Source organism: Adiantum capillus-veneris, chromosome 1 (assembly GCF_014529385.1).
Source record: "Adiantum capillus-veneris isolate H3 chromosome 1, ASM1452938v2, whole genome shotgun sequence".
In the NCBI taxonomy this organism is placed as follows: Eukaryota; Viridiplantae; Streptophyta; class Polypodiopsida; order Polypodiales; family Pteridaceae; genus Adiantum; species Adiantum capillus-veneris.
In genome coordinates, this window is record NC_140931.1 from 154947311 (window position 1) to 154972935 (window position 25625).

The 25625-nt window shown below is 42.1% G+C and overlaps 1 protein-coding gene across 5 annotated transcripts; it reads right to left on the reverse strand.

Moving 5' to 3' along the window:
- Positions 1-3235: 3235 nt before the first annotated feature.
- LOC147465847 (zinc finger CCCH domain-containing protein 18-like) lies at positions 3236-10132 on the reverse strand. Of its 5 annotated transcripts, none has more exons than XR_015189495.1 (10): positions 9838-10132; positions 7396-8390; positions 7128-7295; positions 6061-6240; positions 5906-5961; positions 5596-5823; positions 5132-5240; positions 4917-5033; positions 4248-4336; positions 3236-3614 (listed from the first exon to the last, which is right to left on the reverse strand). XR_015189495.1 is itself a non-coding variant. In XM_086522367.1 (10 exons), exons 2-9 carry the CDS (start codon positions 8382-8384, stop codon positions 4274-4276), a joined length of 1896 nt encoding a protein of 631 aa, XP_086378493.1. In that variant the 5' UTR covers positions 8385-8390; positions 9838-10132; the 3' UTR covers positions 3236-3614; positions 4248-4273. The 5 variants fall into 5 exon arrangements, 4 of the variants coding, with proteins under 4 accessions (XP_086378493.1, XP_086378498.1, XP_086378504.1 ...); XM_086522367.1 differs by having other exon boundaries at positions 4931-5033; XM_086522372.1 differs by having other exon boundaries at positions 4931-5033; positions 7396-8400.
- Between the last annotated feature and the right edge of the window lie 15493 nt (positions 10133-25625).

Consider the following 25625-nt stretch of genomic DNA (forward strand, 5'->3'; position numbering starts at 1 on the left):
AAATATCCATTCCTTAGGATAATTGGGGACGTTAAACAAGATACAAGCTTATCATTTCAAAAAGATTCAAATGTTCTAGGTTTTCTTATTTTCCTATTTGTTATATATCTTCGAATTTTCTTGTTCTCTTATTTCCTTGACTATTATTCCGATGTTCTCACTGAAACGTAGATGGAAAAATTACCAAAATACTCCTAAAATTTGGAAAAATCTCCAAAATCCTCCTCATAGTTTGCCAAAAATTCCCAAAATTCCTAAGATACCCTTTGTTATTCTCCCAAATGTTTCAAAACACTTTCCTTTTTACAACTCTTTGTAGGAAGATTACTTCCCCGTCAATTGAAGATGATAAACCTCGGATTTTGGATGGGGTAGGGAATGGACACTTAGTGTCCATTGAGTGCCCATTCCTCATTATTCGTACAACCCCTTTGGTGACAAACGGATGCTGGGATCAATGATTATGAGGGAATGTACACTGAGTCCATTTTCGATCGTCAAGGGTTGCTGGGAGGCAGGCCCAAACAAATCGCGTGTTAAAGACAACTGCACAGCTGCACACTTGTTATAGACTACTGTTGCGCCCGCAAATGCACCTCAATGCGTGTCTGATACAACTTGCAACAATAGAGTATACTTTCAAGGGACACACACAAATGAGGTCGATAAATTGCGGGTAATGATGGGGTATACAATCATTGGCAATGATAAAGAAGAGGTTAATGGATTGATTAAGACTGTTGATGGGCCTTTTTTCATTTGTATATTGTGTGTGTGTGTGTGTGTGAGAGAGAGAGAGAGAGAGAGAGAGAGAGAGAGAGAGAGAGAGAGAGAGAGAGAGAGTTTTAGCACAAGAAAAATAGAGGATTTATAAGCGTGTCTTATTTCAGTTAAATGTGGTGTAGGATGCAATATTCTCATTCTGAAGCTGGCTGCACCGTGTCCAAAATTTAAACTTACACGAAGACACTCTGAAAACACGTATGATCATTCTTGAAAACCCTATTTTATCATGTGAAAAGCTATGGTTGTCTTATATCTCTAATTTTTCCAAAAAAGACAGATTCTTGTGTTAAAAAAATGACCTAATATCGTATATTTCTATATGGAAATTGTACATTTCCATGTGGAAAACATACCTTTCCATGTAGAAAACATTTATTTTTACATAGACATGAAAAATTATTTTTTGGTTGTTTTGATTTCCAAAATGGAAGGCAAAAATTTTCCATTTGAAAAAAAAAAAAGTGCACATTTCCTTGTGGAAATGAAGATTTTATTACTTAGAAAATTGTTTTGGAAAGTGGAAGAAATTTTCATATTGAAAAATTAAATTTCTAGTTAGAATACGTATGACCATAAGTATATTTTCTTGCCCAAATGGAATAAACATATATTCTCAAAAGGTAATAATTTTTCCCACCTAGAAAAGACGTGTATTATATGATGGATTAAATTCTCTCATGAGAATGATCAAGAAATCTTTTCTCCACATAAAAATTTCACCAAGAAAAATGTTATGAAGTTCTTGTGTAAATATGAGCAAAACCTACTTCAGATTAAGCACCTATATTCTTGATTAAGAGAAACCCACTTCAGCTTAGGCACCCTGTATTACTAATTAGGGAAAATTACCAAAATACCCCTCTAATTTGAGAAAATTCCCAAAATACCCTTGTGTCTATTTTGGTTGGAATGTTCAAGATTTTCTAATCTTCATTCGTTTTTGACAATTGAGATCCGTTTTTGAGTGCTCAGCATGTAAGTTGTCACCGGTTACCAACGCAAAAAAGGCAATTATGTCTAAAAATAATGAAGCAATTCATCTCCAAAGCCTACGTAACCAATTCAAATTGTAGTTTTAGCATCTTGTACGATAGACAATCACTCTTCTTGTGAAGACCTACAGAAAAATTTATTCTTCGAGAAATTTAGTCTCACAACCAGGGATATTTTGGGAATTTTGGAAAATTTGAAGGGCATTTTGGGAATTTATGACAAAATATCGGGGGCATTTTGGGAATTTTTGAAATTTGAGGGGTATTTTGGGAATTTCCTCAAATTAGAGGGGTATTTTGGTAATTTCCCCTACTAATTAATTACTAATTGCCTTCCACACCGCCCTGCAAAAGCTCTAGAGCTTCCAAACTCTGCAGAGTGAGGTGCGGTTGCCTTGAGAAGAGCCACTTGTTCAAATTACTTCAATGTACCTTATTAAAAAAGGCTCAGAAATCATAAAGTACTATTATTTGATTTGATAAAATAATCCACTAAATAACTCATATATGACTAAAATTGATATAAAGAATATATTGCTTGAATGACATAATAAAGAGGCGAAAAAAACTGCATTTTGCTAGCTGAAACATCCGCTACAATCCAATGGGAGGGACTGAAATCCAATCCCAATTACAAAAATGGCCGAAGAGTCAAGATCCTGTAACCGCCAACCAGCATTATCAGATCGTCAAAAAGAGGTTATGCTGGCAATGGGGGGTGAACATCACAAAATCCGGCGCAGTTTGTAGCTTTCCCACGAGTAAGACTTGCTGAGGATGATCCATAGACTATCATTATGATCAGGACTGCATCGCTCCTTCACAAGATGCTTTGGACAAATGTTCACAATAGTTCCCACATTGTGACTTACCTCAACATCATGCGTTTCTGTGAGGGGAGGCACTGCCTAACTAGCTAGGTACAATTGGGGACAGGGGGGACCACCGGCCCGGTGATCCCTTGCCCCCAATCGTACCTAGCTAGATATGCGGTGCCTCTCGAGTAGAAACTCATGATGCTATGCATTGTATGGTAAACATTGAGTTTGTGCGGCCGGCGGTCCCCTACCCCCAATCGTACCTAGCTAGGTATGCAGTGCCTCTCGAGTAGAAGCTCGTGATCCTATGCATTGTATAGAAAACATTGAAAAAAACTATGTTTTCCTACATTAGAAAATTTCTAAATCTTCTTGTGCTTCCCTCGACAAGTGTTCATCACCCACGGAGAATCGAACATATAAGGGATCAATAGATCAGCTCAAAGGGCAACGAGTAGAGATCACCCATGAAAAATCATAGAGCTGTGTGCGATGTCCCATGATGTAGATGTCCTCACAGAAAGTAGACGACACACACAAAACATGCAAGATTTACCTTCATAAACCTACCCTACCAGCTGAAGAGGAAATTGAATCCACAGGAAATAACTGATTATGAGAAATTAAAATGCAAGGGATATCACAACCATTGTCAACTGGCAAATTCATTACTTCAGAGTTTGCATTCTGTAATACTAGACAACATTTCTGTGAGAAGAGTTGACTAATGAACACCAGTAAGTATTTGCTGTTCTGAAAAGGGAGTGTGATCAATCATGTTTTACAAATTACAGGTGAGACTATCTCAAGATAAACCTGTGTCTTGGTAGGGGACTTTAGTGTACAAAACATTGCGAAAGCGGCAGAGGTAAAGCCATAGCTAGGGAATGTGACCTTTTTAAGTTTATACATATTCAAACAACTCCTTTCCAATCTTCAAAGTATAATGTCCGAGAATTCACAGGTTCTTTACTGTTAACTTTGTTATGCTAGAGGAACTGCCTCCAAATTTTACAACCTGCATTGCACCTAGCTGAGTCAGTGGATGATATAATACCCAGCATCATACCCATAATGTTTTCTTAAATCAAGTGACTTAAGTGGTGACTTGCATCGTCGCCCATATGAATCCCACAAACATGTGCAATATACAATTTTCGTACAAATGTACATATATACCTAAATGAATGCTGACATGGCTCAGATCTACCTTCAAAGGAAGGTGCAAGTTCTACACTCAGAAACTAGTAGTAACCCACAAGACAATTCAACCATCAGCTCATTTAAGAATCCTATTTGATCGTCGCGACACTCCCATCAGTAAGAATGTGAATGCTTACTTTTTGAATGCAGAAGGTATTATTGATGCTTTACCCACAAGAACACTTGTATATGTGCAATTCTATGATTTAATATCAGCATCCGTCCTCCATATCGCATGGAGTTTCTAAGAACACATACAATGTGCTGATTCTTTATCCTCAATGTGTGTGAAGCAAGTACAAATGCTTAGACCTTCAAGGTGCTGAATCTCACTAAATGTGTTGATGCTATTCAAAGTTAACTTGCTTCAGTCATGGAACGAGCCAATGTGCAAGGCCGGCCATGCAAGTAAAATTACACAAAAAAAAAGCAGGCAGGGCACACATACCATAGAATATCGTATGTGAAATCTAACTAGAAGACACTCCGAGCAAAGAGTGTGGGTGCTCCCCAATTCTGTTGCATCAGACGGGAGTTCTGGTAAAAACGCATTAAACAATATCAGAAAACCGAGATTAATAGCAGTTGAGAACAAAGCCCAATTTCTAACCAAACCACCCAACATGAAACACACCAAAGAATAATGAACTCTTGCTTCACAATCCAATTCCTTGTTCATCTGGCTAATATTTATAATGGTGCAAAGATGCCTCATATCAGAATTTTCATACATGACCTGAGTATAACATGTGAAGATTTGGGTAATTGATTATTGCACAGCTAGCTACCTCAGTAAACAAAAAACTGATGTCCTACACACTACTTTTATGATCTAAAAACTTTTTTTCTCTCTTACCTAGTAAGATCTACCAATTTTGAAAGGAGAAAATTATTTCTAGTGAGTGCTTCAGAGTACAAAGCAATTTCGTACATGAAGCTCAGGCATTGCCGAGTTACTCGACCACCTGCCCCAAGCATTGGATAATTATATGGCAAGGGCTGTGCTATTTCAAGACTAGCTAAAATTAAACTGAAAGTCACAGCTGAAATACATAGCTTCACAAGGAGAACTAACTTAAAAATAAGCAAAGAGCTGGAAAATGGGTGTGGTGAGAACCTGCTTCTTGATACCTGACTGTTTAAGTGGTGACTCTTTGCCATTTGCATGGTATTTGCCACCGAGCCTGTGATGTCCGCATTGCCATACTGTACATCTTGAGGTTTTACGTCAACTCTACAAACCCAAACACCCACATAAACTAGCTGAGTTCATGAACCCTGAGCCACATAAACATCCTCAAAAGCAGCTCATTACATGGCACACCCATCTACCTTGACACTGTCATTATAGCTGAATCTGTAATTTCACTGTCTTTGCTTTCCCCCTCAAGTAAGTCAAGGACATACTTGAAATTGCTAGACTGAAGAGAGAAACCGTCTGCTAGACAATGACCAGAGCAAGAGCACATTTACTACTAGCACATATCCCTTTCATTAAATGGAGTGAGACTTGGTTATGATAAAAAAATAACTTATACCGTGTATCTTTGTGCTCAATAAATTCTTTGCGACTTAATGGCATGAGTATACAGATCATTCCACAGGTAATATATATGCATTTCTGCTAGATAATGCGTACAAACACATGTCCCTGCGATAAAAATGCATCTAGGTTGCCTGTGGATCTATTTGTGTACATGCAAATACAAAACTGTGTGAGTCTGTATGGGAGACACGCAAACCGGGATTGCTTCTTCAACAGAAGGGAAACACTCTAGCATACCAATGACCCATACCATCTGTGCTAAGACATCCGTCACCTATGGGATCCAGCTCTGATCCTAATGTTTCGTCATTCTGTTTGGCAGCACCATGGTGAGGTGATTTGTCCTCAGGTACAGAGGATCTGTTTTTCAAGCTTTCGTTCAGCTGTAGATCACCTAGTGAATGTTCCAAGGCAGTAACTTTGGCATCCTCTGGGGTGTTCATAGCATGTTGCTCCTCAAGCCTTTGATATCTCCTTACTGCACAGACATGTACATGTGTGAAGCCAAAGGTACACATCAAACCAGCCAGTATGTTGGGAGAGGATGGTTGAGGGAGTACCCGGAAAATGATTGTTCACCGGCATATGCTTAAACTGGTTCCTCTCTTGTGATTTCCTGAAAATGATACCAAACAAGTAGCTGGAGCATTCCGAAGCTACTCAAAAGTAGAATTGAGCTTAGCTATATTGTTCCAACAGGTCAAAGTTCTTTTACCTGTCGCCCACTTTCCCTTTCTCCTTGTATGGCTTCACAAGAACCCTTGCACCACAAATATAGTGCGGATTTCCTTCTGTTAAAATTGTTCTTACTGTATCCGAATACACAAATGTAACAAATCCAAACATTCGCTTTTGTTGGTAAGGTATTCTTACATCTTGAACTGGCCCATAGGCTCTGCAGTCAAAAACCCAAAACAATAAGAGTCTCTGTCATATGCACAATAACTACATATTATAAGAGTTTCAGGCCAAAAGATCGGGTTCAAATCCATCCAACCATGTTTTGTCTCCAATTGTCATGCCACAAGAAATTCACCCCCCTCCCTACCTTAAATCTATACGGAAAAGTTTTAATGGAAATCCTCATGGTGAGCATGGATCGACTCTTAAGCCCTGTACTACATAATCTCTCTCCTTTCCTCTTATTTTGATCTATCCTTCTGTCATACCGATAATTCCCATTTACGATTCTCGTACACCCTTTGATGTGGCAGTTGTGAGTATATCGTCAAAGGCAATGGCAATTCATGCCTATTCCCATTAGCCATTCTAGTGCTCCATTCCATGTGGTTCTTGTATGTACTCATGCGGAATAACAAGCCGCTTCCCGTTCCCACTTTGAACCCCATGTGACTATGATCCTTCCATGCAAATATTGATACATCCAACAACTCCAACCATTCAAACCTGGGTTCAAATTCATGTCTTACAGCCAAAATATCATCCATCCCTCCCTAATTTTTTGTCAGCTAGGAAGCCTCAATTTGTGCATTCATCCACCCTCACCTCCAGGACTCAATCCATCCACCCATACATACAGTCATACATACATATATCAGACCAACTGAATGAGTGCATTCACATATGTATATTTGTCTATATAAACATATGTATGAGCACATGTATCGGACAATGATGTACAATACAACAAAACCAAGTTTCTCCCAAGTCAAGCAATTGTACTCATGCGGATCATTTACACAGTCCTTGACACCATGCTACTGCCCATGAAGTTCAACGACTTAGATAGGAGTGTGGACTTGCACTAGAAAAGACAATTACCTGAAGTGGATTGTTACGTCCTCTTCTGTGAAGGTGCTTTCTGAGGGGAAAGTCAAGTAAATCTGTCTAGAGCTTGCATTCATGCTATTGTAATCATCGCGATAGCCTCTCATCTCATTGAAAATGAGGGCGTCCTCCGATAGCATAACGGCATGCTGCCCATGAGGTCTGATCCAAAGCAAAAGAACTCAGTATAATCATGGATGAAGGAAAAAAGCAAGAGCATATCTAAATCAGAAACATGCACTTCTGCTGTAATCAGATGTACCTCTCTATGAGGGTAACAATGCCCTTAAGCCTCATGAGGAGTTTAGTGAGACTGAACCCTGCTTTTCCATGTCGCTGGCTCTCAGTCAGGTATCCTTCTGCTTGCAGTGATTTCCCAAATCTTTCATAGTAGAGCTGAGGAAGAGAAGCAATGGAGACAGGAACTTGCCTCCCTTTCAAGAGCTCCCGCAGCTCCTGCTCAAGGCGCTCAAACGATACAGCTGAAAGAAAACTATCATCCGATCCTGTTGACTCCGCATCATCTATGAAGGCAAGACCCGGTGTATTCTTCTCACTATCATGGGCATGCAGAAACCGGCAGTTGTTTCCATGCTTGCAGTACCCACGTGAAAAGAATAGGCAGGGTTTTGAGCTCAAGCTATTGTTATAATGAGGTGAATTGCCATCTACGGCTGACGGTAGTGTGGAGACCCATTTGGGTTGCATGTGTATGAAATTTTCATGGTCTTTATATGTGTAGAACTGGTTTGGCCTAGGGTTATGCAGTTTCTCATGGAATCCATGCGAGATGGGTGAGGGCGTCTTATCATACATGTAAGGCGGTAGTGGAAGGGGAGGCCATTGTTCATTCACATCACAGTAAGAAGAGGGTTGGCTAATGCCAAAACCCCTAAAGCTAGGAGCCAGAAAAAGGCTATCACTGGAGGGAGATTTACATTCGAAGGGTGAAATGGGGGAGGGCGAGTTTACATGAGTTCGTGTGTGAGATAGGGGAAAGTCGTCAATAACATCCTGTGGGTAAGGTTGTCCTACCGACAGTGCTGGCAAGCTGACAACTAAACCCAGCTCTTTCTTTGCTTTAGCTATAATGGAATATAGAACAGGCTCCGGGCCTAACGCTATTCGAAGCAAGTCCTGCTCTCCCCAATCCTGCAGTAGTAGATAGCCCATGATCTTGAAGGCATTTTCAGAATCAAAGCTCTGGACCCTTGTGAACAACACTCTCCTGGCCTCCTCCACATGATCCATATGTACCTGGAATTATCTATTCAACATCTCAGATGGGAGACACTGGATCAATTTAAACCTATAAACCAACCCTGATACAATAAATGAAATACGACATAATTTTCTTTCAGGAAACAAGAATAAACAAGTTTTGTGCAAGCCATGATATCACCCTGCTGCTGGACATGACGAAGATGACATTGACGACGATAAATCTACATTACACTCGAGAAGGAGCTGGAATAGGATGGTCTATAAGCACCTTGGATGTCCGTTAACTTAGTGGTAGTCTCCAGCTAAGAGTTCAGCAAAGCAGCCACTTGAGATCCACCAGACATGTCCCAATACATGACAAACTGGAATATGGACAGGATGGGCAATGTCTGCGTCCCAAACAACACCAGCAAGACATCTAAAGTGCACAAGCTCTACATAAAACAGCGCATCAGCTAATTCAATCAGTTTTGTGAGAGCTTGTAGGACAGCACTAAGTAAGAACTCAAAGGCTAGAAGGCTGCCAGACGATAAGTCTCATTACTAGCAAAATCTCATACTGCCACCACCCCGGCTGCGTAAACTTCAAAGATGACCTTGGCAAATACCAATGCATGGTTGCGCTTATAGTAGCATCTAATAGATCTTCCAAACACGTGAAACCAGTAGGTTGAACCGTTGTAGACACGGTCAGACTAGCCTCAGAATATGGCAGATGCAGGACTGATTGGCAGCACTTTGGCTGGCTAGAGTTCACCTTAGAAAAGGCTACCCGATAGATACCATTGGCACTGCTGCATAAGACAAACCCATACCCTAAATTGCGAGCAGCCTTCACCCACACTTAAACATTGCTGCTTGGACATCCATAGTTTAACTCCCACAACCATGGACTTTTATCCCATACTTATCAAACTCCTGGGTGGGAAAGGGGCGGCAGCGCGGCCAGTATGCCGGCGCAAACCTCTAGCAAACATCTTGAGTGTGCAGGTGCTAAACTTAGTGCTAAAATCTGCAAAATCCATACCACAAGATGCTTGGAAGAGAGAGAACTAGAAAACAAAGGGGTGGTAGAATCTACATCAAATGCAGACCTAGCACATTGTAAGAGCAACTAATAAACAAGCAATAGTATTGATCAATGGGGTTAAAAGAGAGGCTCACTCTCAGATATATTGGTGTACCATATCTAGCCTCTCTCTCTCTCTCTCTCTCTCACACACACACACACACACACACACACCCCTCATCTTATCTGTCTATACACACAACTACAAATCAGCAACCTCTCATGCTTGGTGAGAGCTATCATACTCCAGCACGTAGACACAAACACACACCTCTTCTGATCTCTCTATACACAACTACAAATCACCAACCACATATATGCTTGGTGAGAGCGCCTATCAGTATTGTTAGAGAACTAGCAATTGATACTGCAAACTATAAGCAAAGAGAAGAAAGAGATGAGGGGGCTCACCTGCAAACTGCAAGAGAAGGCTGCGAGTTAGCTGCTACACACACATTGATTGAGCTAGTTACTATAGCTTCACTTCAAAACGACCTGACAGTTTCTTATCCGGTTGTGGCCGGTGATGCGATTTTGTACACAACCTCTGTATAATATGAGCAAAACCCACTTCAGATTAAGCACCTATATTCTTGATTAAGCGAAACCCATTTCAGCTTAGGCACCCTATATTACTAATTAATTACTAATGGCCTTCCACACCGCCCTGCAAAAGCTCTAGAGCTTCTAAACTCTGCAGAGTGAGGTGCGGTTGCCTTAAGAAGAGCCACTTGTTCAAATTACATTAATATACCTTATTAAAAAAGCTCAGAAATCATAAAGTATTATTATTTGTTTTGATAAAATAATCCACTAATTAACTCGTATATGACCAAAATTGATATAAAGAATATATTTGCTTGAATGACATAATAAAGACGCTATAAAACCAGTTGGAGAGAGGAAAAAAACTGCATTTTGCCAGCTGAAACACTTGAATCATCCGCTGCAATCCAATGGGAGGGAATAAAATAAGCCAGTAATCCAGAGAAATCTAAATTACAAATATGGGCGATTCGAATTTGTAAATTATATAATTCTAGGTTATAGGGGCCACAGAAAAAGGCAATAGAATGGAAGGCTCAGTCAGCCCATTAAGGAAAATAGGTATTTTTTGAGCCTCTAAAAATAGTGAAATGGGAGTCTTATAGTCGGAAAAAGCTGCAAAAATTGAGGCTCAAAATTAGAATATTGTACAAAAGTATGCACTATTTGTGTGTGCAAATAGAGGATAGGGAGCAGAAAAACAGCAAACATGAGGGAGAAAATAATAAAAAAGGAGAGATGTTTTTTTTGGAGGTTTTCGTTTTTCTTTTTGGTGAGAATAAGCCTGCGTGGGAGCCAAGTGGGCAATCCACGTGTGCCTGCAATCTGGCCAAACTGGCAGCCTATTCTGGACAAAAGAGCTGATGATGCTTTCCCGCCTACGTGGCATCTTCGCTGATGTGGCAATATAGAATTTTTAGCACACGGTGCGCCCGGCCCCACAACCTCCTTAAAGTCTCTTCTGACGCGGCAAAGTCTGCGGCCCCCACCACTTTGACGTTGCCCTTTACTTTAAGAGCGGGTTCCTACGGAGAGCTGCACAAATTTTTCTTTTGAGGCCCCTCGTCTATAAGCGTCACGGGAGAAACTCAAGGGATCTACGGTGGATGTTCAATCCACCGTTGATCCCATCTTTGGGTATCAAAAAAATTCCAGCCCCTAGTTGCCCGCATCGCGACTCGACCACACCACCTCCCACTCCACAGGCGCACAACCTATCCAACCCAGCTGACGCAATTACTTGAAAGCTATGCAACCTTAGTACTATATAAGTCTGCCCCCCCCCCCCCCCCCCCCCCCCCCCCCCCCCACTGCTGCGTCGATCCAATGGCCCAAAGCCCTCCCCGCCCCGCCGATCACGCGCTAGCCGTAGATCCCTTGAGTTAGACCCCGTGTCATTTATAGACGAGGCTTGCCCCCCCCCCCCCCCCCCCCCCCCCCCCCCCCACCACAGAAGAAACGAGCTTCCACCCAGAAGCTTACAAAAGGCGAAGCCATCTCGGATTCACCTTGAGTTCATCCAATGGAAGGCGTACACACAACCCCAGTAGTAACACACATGTTAAGTGCTCTCCTTCGCATTGTGTGAACTGAGGGCGATAAAAGAAGAGAGAGGGATTGCTTCTTCCATTGCTCAGTCTGAACCCACCCTTAGGCAGAGACAGAGGACAACACAGGGGTGGGCACTACATTCATTGATTGAAAGAATTCCCAGCCACTACGAGCCCAAACCAATGACTATAGACCTTTGTAATAACCCCATGACTAGGGTTCGAGGAGTTGTACACCTTGGCAGTCGTGCTGAATGCAATATCTCTTTGATCGCCAAATGTTCCATAAAGGAATATCCATATGATAGCATTCTCCAAGCAGTAATTTCTTTACAGTAAATTATTTGTGGATGAATGGAGCTGCAACATTTCTTGAGAAGCGATAGTTTGGTTTTGTTGAAAGGATCTTCCAATCCATTACACCTGTCGCACTTCCCATCACCTATCTTAGCTTTCACTCTTTGGGTAGACCATATACCTTGGTGTAGTATCAACTAGGTAAGAAAGCAATGTTTAATGGTGAGGGGGAAGCCATATAGACACTTAAACGTGTAGATCCACTATTTTGAGCTCCAGTGAACAATCCATTTTTGGTTGAGCTTAGACTTTATATCTTCATCAAAGGGAGGAGTCCTAGTAAAGGTTTGGTAAGCTTTAATTGCAGAATCTTGAGTTTGTCTCGGAGAACCAAAGTTACATTACAAGAGGCTATTCATATTAGCGACGCTCACACAGCGACGCTCAAAAAAAAATTTCCCGGCGTCGCTATGTGCGTCGCAAATTTACAAAGAAATTTGCGACGCTCATAGCGACGTCGGCTGGGCTAAAAAAATAACCGAGCGCGCTCAAAAACTCAGATCTCAGATCTGAATTTTTCGGCGCTCTCAAACAAGGAGCAGGTAACGCTCTCCCTCTCTCTCTCTCTCTCTCTCTCTTTTTCTTCTCCACACACACACACACACACACACACACACACACACGAGGAGAGGAAGGAGAGCCAGGTATGCTCCTTCCCTCTCCTCATTCTCATGTTCCCTTCCCTTCTTTCTCTCTCCCTCTCTCTCTCTCTCACACACACACATAGTGTTTTTGAGAGAGAGAGAGAGAGAGAGAGAGAGTACAAACAAAAACAAAAACGCACACACACATACATAAACAAAGGATGCACACACACATTGAGAGAGGAAAAGAGAGAGAGAGCATGCATAAACAAAAACCGCACGCATTGAGAGAGGAAAAGAGAGAGAGAACATGCATAAACAAAAAACGCACACATTGAGAGAGGAAAAGAGAGAGAAAACATGCATACGATCCAAAAAAACGCACACACATTGAGAGAGAAAGAGAGAGAAACTAATTTAACGTCGTAGGAAACTAATTAAAATTAAAAGACCTAAAGATCTAGCCGACGAGGAGTTGAACTCAAGACCTATTATTCAAGAGGGAAATGGCATAACCAATCTATCATACTTGGCATGGGTGATAGAAAGGTTATACCATTTATCTCTTTTTATTGGCACACACATCCACACATGCGCACACACACAAGAAGAAGAGAGTTATAACGTCGTAGGAAACTATTTTAAAAGACGTTAAAGATTAGGTTATATGTAGACTTACATTAAATTAGATTTATGTTTATTTTTAACTAGATTTACATTTATTTACGCTAGATTTAGATTTACGTTATATTAGATTAGATTTAGGTCTCCATAGCCTGCGATGCCTGCATGAAGCGGGTGAAGAAAGCCCTCAATGGAATATAGGGTATTGCTGCCTTCACTCATGGTGGGCTCCGTTGATCCAAAAGTACTGGTGAAATGTCTTCAGAAGATAGGGAAGAAGGTGGATCTTCAGGGTGGCAAGAGTCACTACATCCCCGACACAATGACCATCTAGACAACCTCTAGTCATTCAACAACAACTTCAAAGTTAGTAACAAGAGCAAGAACGGTCTAAAGGGCCAATTGATGTCGTCAGATGTGGATAGAGATGAGGCAGCGTCACCGCCGGAAGTTAACTCTCACATCTTTAGTGATGAGAATGCCAACTCTTGCCGAGTTATGTGAAAAATTATGTGTTAAATCAGTTTTAAGGTTCTTATAATCCTTGTTAGTTTAGTTCTTTGTTTTTAATATAACATAATTTACGTTAGATTTAGATTTATGTTATATTAGATTAGACTTAGGTTTATTTAGGTTTACCCACACACACACACACACACACACACACACACAAGAAGAAGAGAGTTTTAACGTCGTAGGAAACTATCCCAAAAGACGTTAAAGATTAGGTTAGATGTAGACTTACGTTAAATTAGATTTAGGTTTATTTTTAGTTAGATTTACGTTTATTTAGATTTACGCTTATTTACGTTAGATCGAGTCCACGCAAGAATTACTTACGGTTTAGGGTTTAGAGTTAGACGAACAGTGAAAAGATCTACTGTGAAAAGATGTTAAGATGCTGTGAAGTGCTACAGCTAGAGAAGAGGCAAAGGGGTTTTGTCCACTACATGCAGTATCATGTAGACGTGGGTGTGTAGATTTCTTGTACCCACAAATATAGGTATTGACCAATAAAGACGAGATTATAACCCGGTGGTTCTGATCTCCGTGCACCTCTAGACCGAGGTGTGCGGGGATTGGACATGACTAGAGAATGTGAGGTAAAGAGAGAGAGAGAGAGAGAGAGAGAGAGAGAGAGAGAGAGAGAGAGAGAGAGAGAGAGATAAGACGAAGAATACCAATAGAATATTAAATTTATTGTCCAGGTTATAAGATTTTTATCCTCATTATGAGTAGTGACGAGGATGTGGGACCGTCCAACCGAAACACCTATCTCTCAACGAGGGTCTTATGTCCTTGTAATCAATGCAAGCATGTTGTGCGACGGACAAGACGTGTTTCTTTATAGATCGAGTTGTTGCCAATTATAATTCGTCGGACTCTGACGCTGGCCAACAAGCAGCAATCTTACAACCCAATAGACGTGTTCGCAGGCGCTTTGGTCAAGCAGCATATGTGAGGCCACAAGATATAGCCTCTGACAGCTCGGGGGATGATCATGCAGAGCACATTCCCAATGAGGCAATGTTTGAGCCCGAGATTGATGAAATGATCGAGACGATCATGGATTCAGAAAGGCTTATCTATGATGATATGAAAAGTGAAGCCGATACGCCATTGTATAATGGAGCACGTATGTCTAGATTGAAAGCACTCCTGGTTCTTCTCAACATGCAGGCAAAGTTTGGATGGAGTGACACTAGCGTCACAGCGCTTTTCAGGTGATCTATTACAATTAGTTTACTTTAATAAAACTCTAAATGTATAATGATCTGATAGATTTTTACACGACTGTATCATATTTTTATGTTGTGTAGATTGCTGAAAGAGCACATACTACCAGCTGACAATGTGATGCCAGATTCCCGAGATGAAGCAAGAAAGATTTTGCGAAACTTGGGGATGGATTACAATTCTATCCACGCTTGTCCTAATGACTGCATTCTTTTCAGAGGGGAATACATAGACATGGAGAAGTGTCCGAAATGTGATTCCGAAAGATATCGAGTAGATCTCCACGGGACAAAAATTCCACAAAAGGTTTTGCGACATTTCCCTCTGCTTCCTCGCATCAAGCATTTCTTCGAATGTAAGTCCATGGCCGCCCTAGCATCATGGCATGAGGAGAATAAATCTTCGGATGGTGTGCTACGAATTCCTGCAGATTGCGTAGCCTGGAAACATATAGATGGAACATGGTCGGATTTTGCCAGGGAAGCTCGAAATTTGCGCTTAGGCCTGGCTATGGATGGCGTAAATCCATTTGGTCAAAGATCAACATCTTACAGTGTATGGCCCGTTGTCATCGTCAACTACAACATTCCCCCGTGGTTGACTACGAAGAAGGGGCACCTATGGCTAAGCTTGATTGTGCCAGGGCGATATAAAGTGGGGAATATGGATGTGTATCTTCGTCCACTATTGGAAGAGCTACAACAATTGTGGATTGGCATAGAGGTGGTGGATATGAGCCGACACACAGGACGACGGAATGCTTTGATCAGAGGCATTCTAATGTGGACCATGCATGACTATCCCGGGCTAACAGAATGCTCAGGTGATCTATTGACACTCCTCACTCAGACACTGTAAATCTTGTTTTTTCCCATAGTTGATCTATTATCATGTGTATACATGCAGGGCTTCAAACAAGCGGATACAGAGCATGTGTCACATGTGGACCTAGACTGAATGCACGTAGGGCACCCTCACTGAAGAAGCAAATCTACGAAGGTCATCAAGCGTATCTTCCAGAGAATCATGTGTTACGCGACGGCTTTTTGGGAAGAGAGCCACCAAGGATGTCTGCACAAGCATGGTTAGAGCAGAAGGAGATGTGCGATGACGGATTGCCTCCAGGGATGAAGAGACTATCTCTATGGTACGAGTTACCATACTGGCCCCGACTCATGATCAATCACTTGCTCGATCCAATGCACATATTCAAGAATGTGGGTAATCTACTATGGGACCATCTGACCGGCAAGAAAGATACTTTGGGAGCCAGAGTTGACCTTAGAAATGTGGATCGTATGGAGCAATATTGGCCGCAAACAGCGTCTGATGGATCGATAAAACTCCCTAAAGCACCATGGATTTTCACAGGAGCCCAAGAACGCAAAGTAAAAGAGACCATTCGATCTTTGCGGACCCCCACTGGCGTAATGCACTCGCTCCGAACGTGTTTTACTAAAGAAGGAAAGCTTACCGGTTTGAAGTCACACGATTGGCATAAAATGTGTCAGGTACGTTCATAGTGGACTTTAATATCATTGCATAAAATGTGGACTTTAATATCATTGCTGCACATACTTTACAGTTTATTTTACCGGTTGCCATTGAGGGATGTTTGTCTCTCGACATCCGTAACACAATCTACAAACTTGCAAAGCTGGTGCAATGGATCTCACAAAAGGAGATCAACGTAGACTCCATACCATTCGCCAAACTAAATGCTGCGGAGCTTGTGTGCATGTTTGAGAAACATTTTCCTACTACAATGCTAACCATTCAGGTGCATCTTCTTGTTCACATAGTTGATGAGGTGGAAATAGCTGGCACAGTTCATTCCAGATGGATGTTCTTCTTAGAACGTTTCATGAAAACGCTTAAGGGATATGTGCGTCAAAAGGCACGTCCGGAGGGTAGCATGGCAGAAGGTTGGTTGGTATCAGAGTCCCTAGTGTACATTGGAGAGTGGCTAGACGGATTTGATAAAGCCCGGGACACGCTATGGCGAACCATAGATGATGAGCGCATATCTGGGATTGTCATGTGCAATCTCGGTGTTGAGAAGAAGATGACGGAAGATCTAGAGGCTAAAATCAACCGATTTTGCATGCTTCACAATCCAGTGATGCAAAAGTGGATTTCACAATATGAGGATGCAAAGCAAGAGCGACAAAGGGCACGAATCGAGTGGAGACGGGGAAGACGACCACCGATGCACTATCCAGCGGTTCTGGAGAGCCTACCAACCTTCATGAGCTTAAGATGGTTGCACAACCAATTGAAAAGCGCACAACAATGCGGTGACGAAGTGACTGAGGAAGAGTGGGAGTACTCTCGGGGTTGCGCGACCAAGGTAAGTTTGCAATGTACGACTAGCAAGTGACTTTATTTATAAACGTTTGAACGGCCACTCATAATCTTTGTTCGTTGTAGTATAAGTCATACACAGCAGCATGGTGTAAAGGTCGACATTTTAGGGTGGAACGAATCGACAAAAAGCGTTTTACTCAAGATTGTGGAATCATGGCAAAATTTGAACAGTCTAGTCGACGACGTTCCTCTGATGCAGATCCTGTGGTGGCGGAACTCACTTACTTCGGCACGCTGCAAGAGATTTTGAGGATCGATTACAGAGGATTTTTTGTCGACTTGTTCGACGTGCAATGGTTCAAGATAATCATGGAGGGTCGCAACGCTACTGTGCGTAGAGGAGAGTCTGGTTTTCTTGAGGTGGATTCTACTAAGAAATGGACTGACCTAAGAGACACTTTCGTACTACCCGAGCATTGTGAACAAGTAAGTATGTAAATAGTTAACATCCCCTTTTACAAGTTATGTGCTTGAAAGCTCTCATGTAAGTTATGTGGCTCTGGCAGGTAATATTTCATCCTACAAAGTCTACATCAAACTGGTGGTACGTCATAGAGGTAGCCCCTCGTAGTGCAAGGACGTATGAAGGCTACCATGTGCCAATCACAACGGCATCAATGGAGGAGATCAGAGAAGATGCTCAATCAGAAGCCGCTGCGGTGGTGCCAGACGAGCATCAAGATGCTACTACTCTATATGGGGTGCATGCAGAGGAGCTACAAAATGAAACAGAGGATATGTGTTTAAACGGAGAGCTCTATATAGATATAGGAAGTTATGCTGAGTTATGCGAGGATGAGAGAGAGATCTCTTAAAGCCACAAATATTGTATTTGAACAATTTTGCTCCGTGTTGTAAAAGCTCTAGCTCTCTAAGTACCTTCCATGGTGTATAACGCTCTTTTCTACTCGCGCTCACATCTTTTGATTGAAAATTCTGAGTTTTCGACTTGCCTCTTCTATCACTCAATTCATTGCGTCATTGTATTTATATGCGTCATTACGTCATTGTATTTAATGGTCTTTGCGTCATTGTCTACTCTATTCATTCAATATTAAGTTTAAATATTCGTGTGTTTAATGCAGGTATGGATGATGAGGAGTTTCTTTCTTCTTTGTCACCGCAGCAGAGACAGTGGTACGTGGAGCGTCATCGCTCTGGCGCATCATCGCGCGTTCCTACTCCATCCGCATCTCCCTCTCTTTCAAAGCATTCGGCGCGCTCCGAAGCTTCGGCGTCGACGAGACGAGCTTCACACTCGTCTAGACACCGGCGCTCTAGTGGTGGCGGTGGCGGTTGTTGTGGGGATTCCGCCACCGATGCCTCCACACCGCCTCGTGTTCGACGAGGCTCTTTACCCTCCCCTTCTTTGCCCGCCCCCACACCAGCCACAGCATCGCCATCTACGCCAGGTTTTGCACGGCTGACTGTTCCTAGAAGCTACACACCTCTACCTACTCCGCCAGGAGCCACCCCACTTGACACTCCTCGCTTCGGGGCCCAGACGTCGATGGAGACACCTGACGTCCGTACCCCCATTGACACGCCGCTAGAGACCCCTGCCGGGACACCCAGGTTCACGCGTCACCGGCCAGAGGGCTTGTCTTACTCCATCGACTTCAGCGGCGGCATCATCATGGATGATGACGGCAAGAAGGTGATCTCGCGCATGCGTGGTCTTTGCTCTCAGCTGTTTAGACACTACATACTAAACAAATGGAGTGAAGTACCAAGTGATTTAAAAAACAGAGTCATCAGCATACTTCATGATGAGTTTCCCGTTCCAACACGGGATCAGCGCTTCAATGAAGACCTGATGAAGATTCGAATGCGCGAATACTGTAAACACAAGCGTTCCAAAGTGCAAAAAGCAATCAAGAATGGGTGGAACAGGCCAGATTGGCTGGCCAAAGAAGATTGGAAGAATGCGAAGAAAGCAGCGCGCGAGAATCCCGACAAGTGGAAGCAACAAAAGGATGCAGCCAGAGCGCGAGTAGAGGCAGGGAGCTCGCACCACTTGGGGAGCGGTGGATGGGCATCATTTGAGGCCGATTTTGTAAGTGTTTTCACATTGCTCTTTATGTTCGATAGTTTAGGGTTTATGAGTTTTTTAATTCTAACATAATGAAATCTTTGTATGTTTTGATAGTGGTCGATGACAGGACGTGATCCCACACCGTACGAGCGCGAGTACGCAGGCAGGAAGGGCTTAAACGCCCTGATGGACATTCTCAGTTCTCGCGGCGGCATGGTTAGTATTAGGGTTTACTCTTTTTTATTTTTTGTATTGTTTTATAAATGTCGTTATATGTTTATACTTACTGAAAGCTGTCTTATTGTCTTTTTTTGCAGAATCCGACAGATACGCCGCTTGGACGCGATGAGACGTCTGACTAGACGACGTCAGTTTAACCGTAGCTAGATAGCATTAGTTTAGGGTTTCTCATAGCTTATGTATCATGAGACGGATTTTATACGTCTTTTTGAACCATGTATATTATTACATTTGTCACCGCAGTTCCTTTTGCCAATCAATTCTTTATGCCTATGATGTTGTACAATTGTCATTATTACATTTGCCAATCAATTCATTTTGCCTATGATGTGTACAATTGTCAATTTTGCAAACAATGCGTCTTGTGGGTGACTATTTTGGGTCTATTATCTACCCTTGCACTTTTTTTAAAAAGTGAATCAAGTACAATATGGTTGATGGGTCGCAGAACATTCAATGCCCTGCCACCAAAAAAAAATTCTCTCGGGCGTCGCTATAACCGTCGCTATTTATGGCTCTATAGCGTCGCTATGCGCGTCGCTATAGTCTGCAGTGTAAACGTCGCTATAAGCGTCGCTATGAGTGTCGCTATATAGCGACGCTTATAGCGACGCTCGTAGCGACGCTTTTAGCGACGCCGGGGGTTATAAAAACCCAGTGTATTTCCGTCGCTAACAGCGTCACAAGAGCACACAACCTCTTGTAGTGTTATCTTCAAAAACATATGTGAAGAGAAGGCCGGGGTCATGCTTCTAGAGTTTAGGAGAGTTGTCTCTCTAGCCCTCTCCAACATGGAAGATGTTTACCCTCTTCCCCTTTATCATATCCAAAGACAACAAAGGTGGCAAACTTGGAGATCTGATATGTTCAAGTTTTACTCCAAGGAGAAACTCATCATGTACGATGACTGTTTACATCTTTTGTAACCTCCCCCTTCCTATGGGAGGCCTCTTTCCCCCCTTTGAGACACAATTGTGATTCCTTTTTAAAAAAATACAATTTATGTTTCACTCCAAAAAAACTCTCTTCGATCGAATAGAAAGCTTCCCCCTTTACAGCTTTTACGTGTTTGTTGAGCCTACCTCTCTCCCTTCCCCTTTGGATGAGCCTATCATGGCACTTCATGAAGCTCTGCTAAATGGAGTGGTCAGAAGATCTAACCTCCCCAGCACTAGCCATTCCCTTTCCCCCGCAGTAGTAAAGTCCTTTGCTTACATTGCAAGTAGCTAACCCAAACCAACAGCGCTCTTATAGAGCCATTCAATGTATGAACCTACAAGCTATGAGGATTCAAAACTTAGGCCTTGTATCCTATGCTCATGCTCTGTATGCAAGGCCAAACATTGTCATTGTACTGAACCTAAGGCGTGGGATAGGGAATCAGATGCATTTCTCAGACAATGGCTCTTGCAAAGAGAACAATAAGGGATATTCAAAGCTCTCCTTTAGTTCCTATTGAACTTCAACATTTCAATGAGGTAAGCTTTCAACATCAGGATCTTGGGACTTTAGAGAAAGGTAAGGATATAATTCAAGAGGATAGGTAGGAGCAACAACATCAAACTTCAAACAAAAACGAGGGTGAATCAGATTCTATAGGAGCTGAAAATTGGGGAAACCTAATGAGGTTGAAAAGTTAGAGGACTATTCTGGTGAGTCTACTGAAGCAATTGGTTCTTGAAGTACGCGAGTAGGAGCATGTGTGAGTTATCTGCCAATCTGACCATCTCAGTCAAATCTGGCTCAGAACTCCACTCATGGAAATCACCTTGACACCCAAACTCCGATCCTTGGAATTCATCCTCGTGTCCATCGCATGTCACATGCACACCAAGAGCATCTGTCTGTCCTGAATCCTGTGTGGCAAGAGCAATGCCTAGCTCTAACTCACACACATCAGCCTCTGGCCTAAGCATATCCATGAATGACTGAATTACAGTTGAATCCTCAGTACTCAAGTCATCCATATCTGTCATCATATCCATGAATGACATGCCCTGCTGCACAAATGTCTACACAACTGGCTCAACATGCTGACAAACTGGATCATCATGCAACCTATCCGCAAAGGAGACATGCCTCGTCTCTCTGCATGGTTGTGTACTCACAAAGACTGTGCCATCTCGTACGTGATGTACTTGCATCGCATGAATCATGCCAACACTAGCACCTCTCGCTATGACTAGCTGTCCACGATGCAATCTGAAACTGTGCTCATCCAGCACTACTTGGCATCCGCTGTCTCATAATAACTGACTCACAGAGATCAAGCTCTGCGTCAAACCTGACACATGGTGTACATCTGGCAACACGTATGATGCGCCACTCGGCAACAATAGTCTGACATCTCTTGCACCAACTATGCCATGCACTGAATTATCAACTAGACACACATGTCCAAGCATACCACTAGCATATTTGCTAAACCACTCACGACTAGACGTGACATGAAATCTAGCACTCACATCTAGTATCCAATGCGAAGGCAATGTGCCGTCAAAAACCGACATAAGAAAGTCAAGAGTAAACATGAAAGCAAAGGTGACATCTCCGTCATGTGAAGCCACATACGCTACATCTGCTCCCATATCATCCAAAGTGATAGCATCCCTCTTGTGTTGTCTCCTGCGTTGTCTCATCCACCGAAAACAACACCTACATACATGCCCTGTATGACCACAATGCCAACACACAACATCTCTATGTCTGCAAGATCATCCTTTGACTGTAGGAGGCATCTCTCTACACTCATTTGTGCCAAAAGCATTGCACAATCTTTGCCATAACTCTCTAGCTGTACTTGCATCCAAACCAATGTAACAGACAGACTCACCAATGATCGTCGAACGTGCAAGCTCATCCAAGTCCTCCCACTCATCGTCAATCATAGACTCTGGCCTAGCATCCATGTCCTGTAGTGGCAACACTTGGCCCAACTGAGTCAATGCATCATGCATACCTGCTTTCCAATGCTCAAATTTTGAACCATCAAACTTTGCATGGAAAAGCACAAACCCTGACAATGATGTACATGCCAAATCCATGGCGATGGCCTGTGACAAGACCAAGCACAAATCGATCGACTGAAAATAGCCAAATCCTGGCTAACTCATGCACCAAGTACTGTCAAAATACAACATAAGCTGGTATAAGCTGTCTAAGAGAAGTATCAGCAAATATGGCGATCAATGTAATGGACAAGTGAGCAAAACCGCTCTAATCCAAGAGCACTATGGGGTAATCGATGAAACTATCATCAACAATCTCCCTCTTGAAGAGATTACCACATATATGTCAAATGACATAATCTGGTGAGCAAACACTCTCAGAATGGGATGCCAAAACACTATGGCAAAGCAACCACTGAGTGCCACATGCAATCAAAACACGATTGCAAACCATGCGCATAAACAAATAAACTCGCAAGAAAAATCCGGCAGAGCTTCGGTAGTATTTGGCTATCTAACCATAATAACCATACATGCCATAAACATGCTCAAAACCATGAGCAAATCATGTGAAAAATCCGCACTCAAGAATACATGAGCTGCCCCAAACTCTCAACTCCCTAAACTTGGAAAACAATTCGGTAATCCGAAACACAAAGTGCATCAACCGCACTCTACAAGCGAGGCATATACTAGCATAAACTTGGATGCAAACCAACCAAAATATGATACAAATTGATGCTCAAAACAACTGAAAATCAGCCCACATATGCCATTGCAAGGCGAAGAGTATCATTCACCGAAAAGCGCACATCATGTGCATCCACATGGCAATGTAAATGAGCATCAAGCATGTACCAAATGTGTAGCAAATGAGCATCCAAATCAGTTGAAAATTCAACTCAGGATCATGCTAAAAATGCTTGCAAAACTCTCTGCAAATCTGTGCACCACACTCTTGAAATCTGCTTAATTGCACAAGTCGATGCACATAACCTGTGATGAATTCGACTCTCAAATCTTGAGAGTCCACAAGAATGCATACAGCCACAAAGTGTTCTCAACATATGCGCATAAATTTGTTGAAAATCTCAACCCACACTCTCTTCACACTGAGAGAAAAAACATCAATGCGCAAAACAAGAGAATGACAAAGCTCAATCCGAGCTCTCCGAATGTAGCAAATCACTACAATAGGCATACATAATCTTCAACTTTCCAAATACCCTGCAGCCAGTCAGCCCATATCTCCCAAACTATTCAGAATTGCAGAAACTTCCTTTTGTAAAGTTGTAGACCACGTGAAAATGGTTGGGAATCGCAAGAATAGACATGAAATGTGCTGTTTTTACACGTAGAAACAAATCTGTAAAAATCTGCAGCTGCGTACCCTAGACGTGCAGGCAATCTGAGTGACGTATCTCAAAATTGGTGAAGATTTTGAGAAAACTTTCTTTTGCAAAGTTGAAGAGGAAAAAAAATCGGTCAGGAATTTCGAGAAAACCAGCTTGAATGAAGAAGTTTTGATAGGTCAAAACAGATCTGCAAAAACGTGCTGCAGTTTTTGCTGCTTCTCTGCCTGCTTCCCCGTTGAGCTCCAATGGTGCTGATACCAATTGAAGTACATGAGCGGGAGCGTATGTAAGTGTGTGCAGCAATGGAGAAGAGAGGAGAAGAGGAGACCTTGTGTTTGTAGGGGCTAAAGCTTACTCTCTGATAGACCATCTCTCATTTGGGCCCCTTTACCACCATTGGCCCCTTGTTGAAATAGATCTATAAGCGCATGTCTATATCTTAACCCTTGTTCCCGTTTTCTCCCACATTAAGTGATCAATGTAATATGAGAAAATCATTTGGGTTGGTTAGATATTAGATTTTATGACATTACCTCTCTCTTGAAATCATAGTCGTCCTCGACTATGAGGTAGAAGAGATAAAGCCTTAGTCATTAGTCAATCTTACTTAGTGGGTAGAGGATCCCTTTTTACCCTACGACATCTTTCCAAGATGGATGACTAATCTATTTGGTGCTCGGGAGACATAGCTACCGCAAGCATGCCTGCTCTAGAGTCCATTTCATTCTCCCAAAGTAGAGTGCCAAATTCTACTTGGTGTTTGAGAGATGTCATCATCTCACAAACATGATTCTAAGCATGCATACTATTTAAATTTGTGCACAATAAAAAGAGAACTAGTCTTATAAGAGAAAAAAATTGGTCATTTAAAAGAAATTTGTACATTTGCTTACTCTAATGTGGCATTGTAAGCATTGACAAGGTTCATATACTATCCTTAAGCTGTATTCCTTGCATTCATCTAGCATCTTCAAAAGGATAATTTTTGAACTTAATAAGATACCGTTGGATAATCTTACCATGTCGTGGTACCTTGTCTTCATGCCAATCGGGTTGTAGCACCTCTTCTTGGTCTTCAACTTCGGGAGGGTCTTAAAATAATTGGTTCACTTGGTGGCTCTCCTTTGTAGGGCTTAAGTAGGCTCACACGAAAATCATTGTGTACGATCGAGCCAATGGTTGGGCAACTTGAGTTGGTAGGCCGTCTCATTGATAGGCTTCAAAAATTTGGAAAGGACCATAGTATCTTTTTGCTAGCTTAGCATAATAGTTTTGATGGCCCGTAGGATTTTTGCCCGTCGTTTGCCTTAGGAAACTTGAGTAAGACCCAATCATTTTCTTTGAATGTTAAGGCCCTTCTGTGCTTGTCAGCAACAACAGCTTTTTGCCTTTGTTGAGAGATGTATATAGCCTCCTTAATCTTCTAAAAAGATTCTTGTAGGTCACCATGTACTTTGAGTAGCACGGGACTTTTAGGTCTTCCCTCAATGATCTCAAAAGGTGATTTTCCCGTAGAAGTATGTACAGTATTATTGTAGGCATACTCTACAAGTGGTAAGTACTTTTCCCATTGTGAGCGTTGATCTACTTCGGTAACATAAATCTTGAGTAGATCAAGTATTGTAAGATTGGCTATCTCATTTTGGCCATCCGTTTGTGGGTGATAGGACAAAGAGAAATCCGATCTTGTTCCTAGATTTTCAAAGAGTCCTTTCCAAAAATTATTGGCCATTCTAGGATCTCTATCTGACACGATGGATGTTGGTAATCCATGGTGTTTGAAAATTTGTGATATGAAGAGAGTTGCCATTTGGTGTGCCTTAATAGTCATTTTGACATGAATAAAGTGTGCTTGC